The 12,901-nt window shown below is 38.0% G+C and overlaps 2 protein-coding genes across 2 annotated transcripts in view; both read left to right on the forward strand.

Moving 5' to 3' along the window:
* The window catches only part of RpS3 (ribosomal protein S3), a 261,493-nt gene that overhangs the window by 132,166 nt on the left and 116,426 nt on the right, over positions 1–12,901 (forward strand). The window lies entirely within an intron of this gene.
* Positions 3,316–6,366, forward strand: LOC118877903 (uncharacterized). The gene is made up of 2 exons (XM_036818428.3): positions 3,316–5,929; positions 6,001–6,366. The coding sequence occupies exons 1-2, from the start codon at positions 3,376–3,378 to the stop codon at positions 6,357–6,359; spliced, it is 2,913 nt and encodes a 970-aa protein (XP_036674323.3). The 5' UTR covers positions 3,316–3,375; the 3' UTR covers positions 6,360–6,366.

Here is a 12,901-nt window from a genome sequence, read left to right on the forward strand (position 1 = left end):
ACAACTCTCGAGCTTCCACTTTTATTTGGTTTCGCCGTGAAAAATAAACCACTTTCTTCTCTCGCACTTATTTCAACTTGGTGCGGCGCTTATTGCAATTTACTGACTGCGCACGTGACAAACGAGCCGCACGTTTCGCCCATTGTACGCGACATCCTACGGATAGCACATACGCACCGTTGGCCGGGTGACTTATTTATAGCCCAGTCGACTAAATGAGCAGAAATTCTTGCTTCCAGTGTAAGCACAGACATTAATTTGAAGCTTGCGGCAAGTCGGTCGCTCGGTCATATTGCAAATTGATTTTATCCTACGCATTAATTAAAATCATGGTCGTGCGGTCAAAATTGGAATCAGAGGCAGTAATCCTGAAATTCTGGAAACAAACGCACTGATGAAGATAAATCACAATGGAAAATTACTTAGAATGTCAGGCGTATTTGATATTTTGACAACAAGCTCACATATCGACGAAGGTGCACTGAAAAAAATGTATTGAAATGTTTTACTTAAGATGTTTAATACAATTCTTATTTCAAATATCCATCTCATCGATTAAGAACAAAGCTAATGGAAATTGTTATAGCCCTTCTTCCTTCCTTTAATCAAATATCAAAATTTTAGCCCATTTTCATGTTACATTTTCCAGTATTTCCAATGGCTTTCAGAACGGGAACCCAAAACTTAATTTCCAACTTTCATAACTTGGGTAATTGTATCCCGATTTAGACATGGAATACCTCTATGAGTTTGTGGTGAAATTCTCTAATATTCTACATTAAAATATTTCTTCTTAAAGATGGTCAAAATTTTAACCCCTTTTCATGTTCGATTTTTCAATATTTCCAATGGCTTTCAGAATGGAAACCCCAAAACTGCACTTCTAACTTACATAACTTGGTTAATTCTATCCCGATTTAGACATGGGATACCTCTATGAGTTTGTAATGAAATTCTCTAATATTCTGCGTTAAAATATTTCTTTTTACCGAGGGTCAACATTTTGACCCATTTTCATGTTCGATTTTTCAGTATTGGCCTTCAGAAGGGGAACCCAAAAATTCACTTCTAACTTTCATAACTTGGGTAATTGTATCCCGATTTAGACATGGGATACCTTTATGAGTTTGTGGTGGAATTCTCTAATATTCTACATTAAAATATTTCTTTTTACCGAGGGTCAACATTTTGACCCATTTTCATGTTAGAGTTTTCAGTATTTCCATTGGCCTTCAGAAGGGGACCCAAAACTATACTTCTAACTTTCATAACTTGGGTAATTGTATCCCGATTTAGACATGGGATACCTTTATGAGTTTGTGGAGGAATTCTCTAATATTCTACATTAAAATATTTCTTTTTACCGAGGGTCAACATTTTGACCCATTTTCATGTTAGATTTTTCAGTATTTCCATTGACCTTCAGAAGGGGAACCCAAAACTCCACTTCTAACTTTTATAACTTTGGTAATTTGATGCCGATTTAGACATGGGATACCTTTATGAATTTGTGGTGGAATTCTCTAATATTCTACATTTAAATATATCTTTTTACCGAGTGTCAACATTTTGACCCATTTTCATGTTCGATTTTTCAGTATTTCCATTGGCCTTCAGAAGGGGAACCCAAAACTCCACTTCTAACTTTCATATCTTGGGTAATTGTATCCAGATTTAGACATGGGATACCTCTATGAGTTTGTAATAAAATTCTATAAAATTCTACATTCAAATATTTCTTTTTGAAGAGGGTCCAAATTTTAGCCCACTTTTATGTTCGATTTTTCAGTATTTCCAATGGCTTTCAGAAGGGGAACCCAAAACTCCACTTCTAACTTTCATAACTTTGGTAATTTGATCCCGATTTAGACATGGGATACCTTTATGAATATGTGGTGGAATTCTCTAATATTCTACATTTAAATATTTCTTTTTACCGAGGGTCAACATTTTGACCCATTTTCATGTTCGATTTTTCAGTATTTCCATTGGCCTTCAGAAGGGGAACCCAAATTTCCACTTCTAACTTTCATAATTTGGGTAATTGTATCCCGATTTAGACATGGGATACCTTTATGAATTTGTGGTGGAATTCTCCAATACTCTACATTTAAATATTTATTTTTACCGAGGGTCAACATTTTGACCCATTTTCATGTTCGATTTTTCAGTATTTCCATTGGCCTTCAGAAGGGGAACCCAAAACTCTACTTCTAACTTTCATAACTTGGGTAGTTGTATCCCGATTTAGACGTGGGATACCTCCATGAGTTTGTGGTGGAATTCCCTAATATTAAACATCAAAATATTTTGTTTTAACGAGGGTCAAAATTGTAGCCCATGTTCATGTTCGAATTTTCCGTATTTAGAGTGGCTTTCACCCAACACTGCACTTCCTAATTTTATTACTTAAGAATTTATGTACCTATTTCTTGTTGACCACTAACTTGTGACTTTCCTATTTTCTAGTACAAATTTTCTTTCTGTGCACCTTGTTTACGGACTACTAAATTCATTTTGGCCCAGAGAAGACGTACACAGATATGAAAACATGCATCAGCATCTTTGGCTCAGTTGCCGTATAATATGATACACATGGCAGATTGTTTGTTGACCAGCTCTCATTTCTGTTTGTCTTGGCAACGTCGATGCCTCAAAATCATTAATTTGTGTTACGGATTGCAGCTGCAGAATGCTAACTACGTGCCCCGGGCAATGGCGAACAGCTCAGAGACACATTAAAGGCGTTAAATGGCGCACTAATAGTCACGTTGCCTCCGACGGCTCCGAAAACCAATGACAACAAAGAATCCAAATAAAAATGTTGCCAGATCTGGTGTTAGTCCGGGGAAAAGCCTGAAATTGGCCCCACTATTCCGTAGCCCAAAACGTGTGAATCGCCAGACGCGAAAAGTCACGGAGCAGCAAGCCGAAACGGAAGGGGGAGATAACGGAGAAAATAACTTGGGGAAAAGGGCCCTGGAAAAGTCGACGTGTCTCTGAAATATATTACCAAAGCTGAAATTGAGGCGAAACAAGGAGAAATTGTCAGAGCAGAACTGGCTGCCACCAAGATGGGATTGGAAAACGAAAGATATCCAGATGAGATTGACAAAGATATTGAAGAAGGCCAGCGGAACTTTAAGTTATATTCTTTAAATACTATTTTATAATAGAGAGTTACTTAAAATATTACAAATCAGTCTTTTAATAGAATGGTTTTCTATCTTTAAATATTGAATAATTAGGTATAACCACTAAACCAAATGAAAATTGCTAAAACTGCTTTTCAATATAGTTTGGCATTTATACTCAAAGTTGAATAAAATTTCAAAGATATAAAAAGTGTTTTAAAAATATTAGTTTTACATCGAAATGGCGCTCAGAGCAATCCAATTAAGGAGCAAAAGCAACATTAAGACCCCAAGAAACCGAAGTCTAACACCTGGAAATCGGGATGGATCGGCAAGTAACCTTTCATTGGAACTTCACAGATTGGCCACACGCAAAAGAAAGGCTTATGGTTTATTAAGACTGGCTTATAATATTCGAAATGCAAAGATCAGACAGCTAAACCAATTAATAACCCAAAAGCAACTAGAGCAGAAAAATCGATCTAAAATGCTGCGAGATCGTAGTTACCAACACTTTCGCAAACTGTTTTATCAAATGAATCTGGAAATGGACAAAGAAATTTTGCAGGCTCAAAATGTTTTGACCATTAAGAAAAGAAATCGCGAATATATTAAAAGAGAATTAAAGATGATTAAGAATCTGGCTAAAAAGTCACCTCAGGCATGGACACACTTTAAGAGTTACATAAGAAAAATTGAAATGGCATTTGCCGGCATTGTTCCCTTGGAAGAGGCCCTAAAAACAAGTCCTAAAGAGATCCGAAACGCAGTTCATGTACCCAAATCATCATTTCCAACCGATCCGAAAAATTATAAAAGTCTTAGGAAAGATTCTAAAATGAATTTTAAGTTTCCGAAAATGAAGTCTGAAATCTGCAGTCGAGGCCCATCATCATTTTGCAATATCATCCAGGGTCCTTATAGTGTTCCCAAGCCTCTTAACTTTAGAACAACTCACTTATCATCAAAGAAAAACAAAAATGCGTCAAAAGTATACCTAAAAATTCAAAAAGAAAAGGATGAGGAAAGCTCACAATTATTGAAGCTCAGAGATGGTTTAAGTAAGGACACTCGCATGATACGTCACCTTGAAAAATCTCTGATTTCGATAATAAATAAAATACAAAAAAAATGTAACAAGAAGAAAAGAAGGAACAGCAGAAGTAACAGTCTAATAAAAAAGCGGAGTAAAATTCGCAGCCAAAGTCGTAGTCAGAGTCAAATTCGGACTAGAAGTCGCAGTAAAACTAGAAGTAAACGCAACCCAACTACAAGTAGCATTCCAACTTCAAGTCCCACTAAAAATAAAAGTAAAATTAGCATTCATATTAGTCATCGCGATCCCAGTACATACACAAGAATAAGTCGTAGTCAAATCACCAGTCACAGAAGTCGAAGTAAAAGTCGCAGAAAAATTCGCAATAAAAGTCGCTCTCGAAGTAAAAGCCGAACTAGTAAAAACCGTAATAGAAGTCATAGTCTAAACCGCAGTAAAACCGAAAATATTATTCTCAATCAAAATCGCACCCAAAATGAAACCCAGAACCGTACTATAAATCGCAGTAAAATCAGTAGTCCAAGTCACAATAAAAATCGTATTAGAAAACAAAATCGCAATAAAAGTCGTATTATAAAAAGGAGTAGAAGTCAGAAAGAAATGAAAACCCTTTTTAAAGGTCTCCCGCAAACGGAAAGTAAAGTTTACATTTTAAGTCACATAGAAAGCAAAACAAGTGCTACAAGTAAAAGTACTCATATACCGGCTGCAATCAAAAGAATGATGGCTTTGGATGAAAAAAAGATTCATAAAGGTGAGACAACCTCTAGCCACTTGATGATCAGGACTATGCGAAAGTTCAAGAAGTTTAGGATAAATGAATCTAGCTCCATGGCTTTGGGTGTAAGGGAATCAAAGGCATCATCTGGCATTTTGAGGAAATCCGGGACATCGATCGGATCTGAGAGCATTGAAATTCAAATAGGAGAGGCTCAGCAATTGGACGCCAATCCTGCAGAGAAGCAACCACACTTAGTCGAAGAACCCAAGAAGCAATTGAACATCAATCCAGCAGAGAAGCAACCACACTCTGTCGAAGAACCAAAGAAGCAATTGAACACCAATCCAGCAGAGAAGCCACCACACTCAGTCGAAGAACCCAAGAACATGGTGAACTTTTTCTCAGAAAGGAAAAGATTTTTCCCACATGATAAACACAGAAAGCTTTCCAATACTTCTGGTTCAATGGATGAAGATGGCGTAGATGAAGACATCGCACATGAAGACCACGATGTGGACGGAGAGGATAATCATAATCTTATGGCCACAGAACATGGATCTGGCGATGGTCATGCCGGAAATAGAAAATGGGCAGCTTCGCACAGAGTTACCCCTCCCACTCGGTTCACTCATGATCTGATTTCCGGAGCTCACGATCATGACCTCCACGAACTTGTGGGAGAACATGCAGGGGAACTTAAGCAAGTGTTTAGTCTGCTGATGCAGGACAAAACACCAACTAAGGCCACCGATCTACTCTTGCTAAAGAGGTACAGTGCTCACTCCAAAACATATGATGATACATTGCAGAAGCTTCACCATAGGCGCTTGAAGCGGTGTCATACGGCCTACGAAAAGATTCTGAACGAGGCGGAGTTTGAGGGACTCAAGAAACAGATGGATTCCAGAATGAGGAGAGTCTTACGGTCTTCGGTCTTCCCGGAATCAGTCAGTAAAGCCTCAAGTTCCACTGACGACCTTGAGGATTTGTCGGTAAACAATCACTACGACATAGAAGGTAGGATTATAAAAACCCTATATAATAAGAAATTAATTTAATATAAATATTAATACTTCTTTCTATCAAAGGTATGCTTAAACGTTGGGAAAAATTCTTTAATGAGCAGACCAAAACACCTTTTCAATTGGAGCTGGAAAGAAAGCATGAGAAGACTTTGAAGGAAAATTTAAAACTTCGCAGAAAGCAGAGATCCCTATCGCGGGGGTCTTCTCCTTCCCGCAGCAAAAGTCCGCGACGTTTTGATCTTGCAAAGCATTTCAGTCATCCACGATTGACGGCCCGCCAGCAAAAAGTTGAGAAGCTAATTTCACAGTCCCTTCACGTTCTTAGTCCAGTTAAAAACACCTCCAAGTGCTCCATATGTGGTTTAAGTCTTAGTCATTGCAGCTCCATTAGCGATCACATGGAAAAATGCTATTGTGACTAACCTTGTGAAAAAATACATGTTGTAAATAAATAATACTTGTGGATGAATACTAATTTTAATAGAGGTGAACAGATAATTATAATTATTATTTCTTTTATAATTATTCTGGGTTACTTCACAAGCTGCACAGTAATAATTCAATTAGATTATTAAAACAATTTCAAACACGGTACATTTTTTGAAGAAATTCCATAAATTATTTGGAATTTTTAAAGACTACCAGTCATTTTTACCAAAAGATTCCGGAAAATTCCTCCGGGAAAGTACAGAGCAATTTTTTAATATCGTTTGCCTTAACTTAAGCCCCCATCGTATGGCTTTAATGCAATAATGCTGTGCGCTACCACATAGTTGCCGGTTCACAGTTTTCGGGATCGCTGGATATGCAGGAGAAAAAAACGTGGCCACATAAAAACAGCACCGGAAAAAAGGGGAAAAAGTATGCTGGCCATGTCTTCAATCAGCGGAGCAGCTGGAGGAGATGAGGGGAGTGTATTGGGGAGGGGCTGGTGGATACAGAGTGATGGAGGAGGTGGCAAGGACGTTTTGCACTAAATTGAAATACTTTTTACGACTTCCGGTGTTTTGCTGAGCTGCAAACATTTCTTTGTATTGCACGACACTGTGTGTGTGAATAAAGTATTTTGAGTTTGCTACATGACAAATAACTGCTTATGTATGTCCTTTCCACCTCTCTCACACGCACACACACACACTCACACACGCGTCTAACCATTTGCACACACACAGACGCTGATTCGTAGCTTTGGGGCCGCAGCAACAATGTGTCTTCGTTTCCGTCATGGCTGCCATTTCCGGCTAGCGAATTTCAGCAGAGCTTCCCCACCAAACCTTTATTAAAAAAAGTTGAATCCAGCCTGCACTGAAAATAAAATTCCTTAATATCAAACATGACATATTATTTAATTTTTGAAAAAATTATTGGTTGTTAGTTATTGTATGTTCAGCAAATGAATATACTACTAAATAGTTACTATTTTAAATCATAGCTAATTATACCCGTTACTCGTAGAGTAAAAGGGTATACTAGATTCGTCGGAAAGTATGTAACAGGCAGAAGGAAGCGTTTCCGACCCCATAAAGTATATATATTCTTGATCAGGATCACTAGCCGAGTCGATCTAGCCATGTCCGTCTGTCCGTCTGTCCGTCTGTCCGTCTGTCTGTCCGGATGAACGCTGAGATCTCGGAAACTATGAGAGCTAGGCTATTGAGATTTGGCGTACAGATTCCTGAGCTTCTTACGCAGCGCAAGTTTGTTTCAGTAGACTGCCACGCCCACTCTAACGCCCACAAGCCGCCCAAAACTGTAACTCCTACAGTTTTGATGCTAGATAGAAAATTTTAACTGAAATGTATTGTTCTCAACAATACCTATCGATTGACCTAAAAAAAAGTTTGCCACGCCTACTAAAACGCCCACAAACCGCGAAAACCTGTGACGCCCACAATTTGCATGCTAGATAAGAAATTTTAACTGAAATGTATTGGTGTCGTCAATACCTATCGATTGATCCAAAAATAAATTTTCCACGCCCACTCTAACGCCCATAACGCTTAAATTTGTCTACCGCCGGTAGGTGGCGCATTTTAATCTCGCTTTGCATATCTCCATTTCCCTTTGAGTAACGGGTATCTGATAGTCGAGGTACTCGACTATAGCGTTCTTCCTTGTTTTGTAATACAATTAATTCTAGATGTAACTACAAATCAAATGAAATTTGTGGAACTTTCCTATTCCACAACCAAAAAAAGTATTTAATATTTTGATATTTAAAATAAACAATATAAAATCTTAGAAAATAATAGAATAAGCCTCTGTTAGATGTTATTAACTCCAAAAGAAATATTTTTTTTATTTTTAAAAAGCCAGCTGGGGTAATTTCTCCCAGTGCACCTACATATAACGCCATGCATGTATGGAACCATCCGTCTGGAGCTGCTCATGTGAGTGTGTTCGGGTAAATTGATTGAAATGACCAGCGGCGGATGTGCCCCAAGCGGAGGAGCCATGGCGCCCAACGGAAGGGCATCAACTGCTGCTCGTTCATTTTGCCTTTTGGCCGCTCTAGCCGCCTTGTAGGATGTTGCTTGTATCTCGTAGGTTGTGTTTCGTATTTTGTATCTTGCTGCTCTGTGGCTCATTGCGGGCCTGGCCTTTATTTTCATTTGTCAGGCAGTTTATTGCCTGCTTGGTTCTGTTGATTTTCTGTTCGCTTTGTCGGCATTTTCTTTAGGCCCTAAAATCACATATATATATTTTCCTGCTTTTCTTTTTTCCGCTTCAACCTAGTCCCCTTCCTTTATTTCTTCTTCTTTGTTCTGGGCCTAAACTTAGCTGTCCAATTTCCATGATTGCCATTGATGTGTGGGGGTTGTTGTCGATGTTTTGCTACTGTTTTCCTGTTTCCGGTTGCCTGGTAAATACCCATCATTACCATCCACTGGACACCAGCTGAGACTTGGATTAGGGACCAAGTTTCGACTGCTTAATTTGTTCGGAATTTATGAGCTTTGATTGTTTGCAGAACCTTGTAGTTTTTGGCTTCGTTACAAAGGATTTGTCCGCAAATTAATTAACATTCGCCCCTGTTCTTGTTTCAGTTTCGGCTCGTTGTCAAATTATGCTAACTGCCCCAAATGTTAAGCTCAATTAGGGAACTTGGTCGCAAATACCCACGCCCAGAAATGTTGTTTTCGGCATTATTGGATTATTTAGGGGGGTTTAGGCAATTCCAAAAAAATTTTAGAATTCACAAAATTGATTTAGTTACTTGTTATATTTATTTAAATATTATCTTCACCTTTAACAAATTGACAACCAATTTATTGAACAAATTTGTATTTCTGCAACTCTAAATCGAGATCGACTTAAGTACAAATTTCCTAACCCCCCTGATAAAATCTTCGCAAAACGCCACTGGTCGGGGTTGTATTTTATGGATCAACAAGAAAATAAACAAAAATAATGCCAAAACTTTATCGTGGCCCGAGCTCTTCTGCAGAGGCGGAAAACTCAATTGAAAAGTTTGCTGTTCATTTCCGGTTGCGAGTGCGGAAGCCAGGGGCTGGAAAACGGGTGGCGTAGGCAAAAGTGGGTGGTGCAACCCCGGCACAACCGGAAACGGGAGGTGTCGACCAACAGGGAAATGCATTTGAATCTAATATGGCGTTCAGTTTTCCGTTTCCCCAGTTCAGCGACAGTTTCAACTATTCGTCCTTTCGTCCCTTTCCCCCCGCAGCATCCTTGTTTGTATCTAGTTGTGCATAAATTAACTTTGTCGCTTTTTACTCCCCTTTTAATTCACTTTTTGCGCGGACATCGTCGACGTCATTTAGCGCGTTGTTGGCGCTTTGTTAATTCAAAAAGTTTTAATAATTTTTCTTTTCAACAACTCGTGCTTGTACTGCAAAAACGCAGCAACAAGTTGGCATATCTATGTGCATGTGCAGTGGCTATGAACTGCCTTTTTAACCCCAGCTCCTTCTGCCTGTTTTGCATATTCTAGTGGGGCACTTTCTTTCACGCGTATCTCGCTTTGATGACTTCTGAGACAGGGAGTGTCCTTAAATGCCGCATAGCGAAAAGGAAACTTTTCGCCTGGCTGAATGCCAAAGGAAATGATAAGACTCAAATGGCAAAACTCAGCTTGAGCTGCATTTAGGGAATAAAGTTTTCCCGGCGAGGGATAATTGTTTTAAGATACTCCTTCAATGTACCTATAATAAAAGGGTTTTATTTTTTAATTTCTAGAATAATAATTTTCAAAACTAGGACTAACATAAAAATGTATAGAACTAGCTTCAATGGTCAGCCATTATAATTTTTAATCAGATAAAAATTTATATAAATTATATATTTAAGATCGTTTCTTATAGAACAAAAAATTAAAAGAAAATTTTTTCTCTTACCAAGCATTTCCTGGTTTTTGTGATCCACTTTCTGATTACCAATGAGTCTGGTAGCCTAGTCCTAGCCCTGAAGTTCCTTGATCCATCAGTAAATGAAAACACTTGACAAATGTGCTAGCTCTGACAGGCTGATCCATAAATGCCAGCCACTGACCACACGAACGCCCTCGTTCGCCGGCCACTCAAGTTAATTCAATGCGAAAGTCTCACACATTGCCATAAAAACAACAAGTAAGCACTCGAGGCTTAAAGTCCTTCCAGGAGCAGCAATGGCAGTAGTTCAGGAACAGGAACAGTAACAGTAACTGGAGGAGGAGGAGGAGTAGCAGGAGGAGGAGCAGCAGGAGTGGGCCAGTAACTAGGACTGGAAGTGGATGTGGATGTGGATGTGGAACATCTGCTGGCCGGAAGTGGCTGCCACTTGTGTAAGTGTCGCGTGCTGCATTTGTTGTTGCCGCTCATGTAGTCGCACTCGTTCTTGTTGCTCTTGCCACTTTTTATTGTGCTCATAATTTGTTGGAGTTAGGACGGCAGCAACTTGACACTGACAGCCAACGATGAAGAGGACCACACACAGAAAGAAATTAATGGCTCGCACTCGTTTTCAATTCGCATTCGAAAAGAGATTCACATGAAATATATATAAATGATTCTAACTAAATATAAATGATTTATTTTTTACAACTTGATACCGTATTATTAGGTATATATTAATATGAGAAAAATAGCAACCAATCGTATTAAAATATTAAAGACTATTTTTAAATTAAAAAAAACGCCAAGTAATGTTTATTGATACATAATTACTTCCTGGAGTATAATATATGAAGAATTTGTAGTCCTACTGTCACTTTTTATTATGTTACATAGAAATATATTTAAAAAAGGTGACAGGTTACAATGAATCATTCTCTTATCCTAGAAACCTTGAATGTTTTATTTAGAATTCAGAAACATCATAAAGTATAAGACCTTAACTATTATGACTTCATTCTCCGTGCATATATGCACCCCTGGACTGCCCCAGTTAGCCATTTCCCAAAACTGCAACCAACAGTGTTACCTAATTGCCTCTCGACTGTGCCAACAATCAGACATTGATTGGTTGATCCACTAAGCCGGCAAAAGCCCAATCCAGTCCCAAACGCAACTCAATCAGCAATTAGTCAGTTTGCAAAATCCCGAGTTCATAATTCAAAATTGGCACATGCAAATGCCCAAATGCATCCGCACTAATTGAAATTTATGGCGTTGCGGCCGAGTGGTGAGTAAAGTTTTTCCACTGCCATCTCTGGGCATCCAGCGAATTTCACAATTTGCAATTTACAATTTGCTGCACCATGGGCCCACGGAAAATGATATTGGAGCTGCGGATGATGATGATGATGAAGCGGACGGGACAGGCCATAATGTCCATCGTGGGGCCATAGATTAGCGTCCAAGAGCACGGCTTCCGGCAGTTAACGAGCTGCAGACCGTTGACAGGATGAATTAACTATTGTCCAGCTCTCCAATTGACCATCCCAGTCACTGCTCACCGAACAACTGCTCATCCCTTAGGAGCTAGTGTGTAAGTACACATGAGAAGCACTTTTCCATTACCTTATATCGATGTATGCTAACCATAATAAAAGTCTCTTTATTTTCTTATTTTTGAAGAAAGAGCTTCTTTGTATCTTTGATTGAACCTAAAGGCAATATAACGTTGATAAACTTCCAACAAAAAAACATTTGTTATTATATGGGCTTTGAGATATTCTTCTTTTAGGTTTTAAATATAATACTTTTTATAATATCAACAAAACTTTTTTGAATTATAAAATATAATATATACATAATAATAATATTTTGATATTTACATATGTGTAATAAGTTTTTGGGAATATATTTTTAATATTTCATTTATACGTTTTTTTTAAACTAAAAGTACCTCCACTGAAGTTTTAAAATGTATCTTGTTTTTATTCGCATGCCTGGGAATTCGGAAGTACTTCACCACTTGTATAGCCCTTTTTTTGGCTCACCCTACTTATCCTTTGGTTTGGCCAATCCTGCCATAATTCGCAGCTGATGTCCATTTGTTTATGCATTGATAAAGAGAATGCTCCCATCGCAGGACTCTTACACTCACACTGGCACAAAACGAATAAACACAAACATAGCATACATTTCGGCTGCTATTTTCGCGTGGCCTTTGCATGTTAAGTTTATGTTTTATCGTTTATTGCGCACACTGACACAGGCATAAACGTATATTGCCCACATAATTTAACAAGCATTTTCATTTATATGCGCATTTGTCTGTGTTTGTGTGCGGATGTGTAACATTTATGACCCCTGAGTGGTCAAGACAGATACACAGAAAGAAATAGGTAACGTTTATTGTATACGATAAAAATCTCAATACAGAATATGTTTATATTTTAAACACAGAACATTACAATTAAAAAATCTATATTCTTTTATTTTAAAGATAACCCTACCTTGATAATAATATTTTTATTTTAGTTATACAAAAATAATGGGGTAATAAGTAGGATTTCAATTTTCAAAAGAAAATATATATGTACATTCTACTATTTTAACCATAATCCTGTCTTGATAATGAT

The sequence above is a fragment of the Drosophila suzukii genome, chromosome 3 (genome assembly GCF_043229965.1).
Source record: "Drosophila suzukii chromosome 3, CBGP_Dsuzu_IsoJpt1.0, whole genome shotgun sequence".
Taxonomy (NCBI): Eukaryota; Metazoa; Arthropoda; class Insecta; order Diptera; family Drosophilidae; genus Drosophila; species Drosophila suzukii.

Excerpts from the sequence above, each read along its gene's own strand:
- LOC118877903 (XM_036818428.3), top strand. The coding sequence starts at position 3,376 with ATGGCGCTCAGAGCAATCCAATTAAGGAGCAAAAGCAACATTAAGACC. Across the intron at positions 5,930-6,000 it reads CAATCACTACGACATAGAAG|GTATGCTTAAACGTTGGGAA; the intron begins GTAGGATTATAA and ends TTTCTATCAAAG.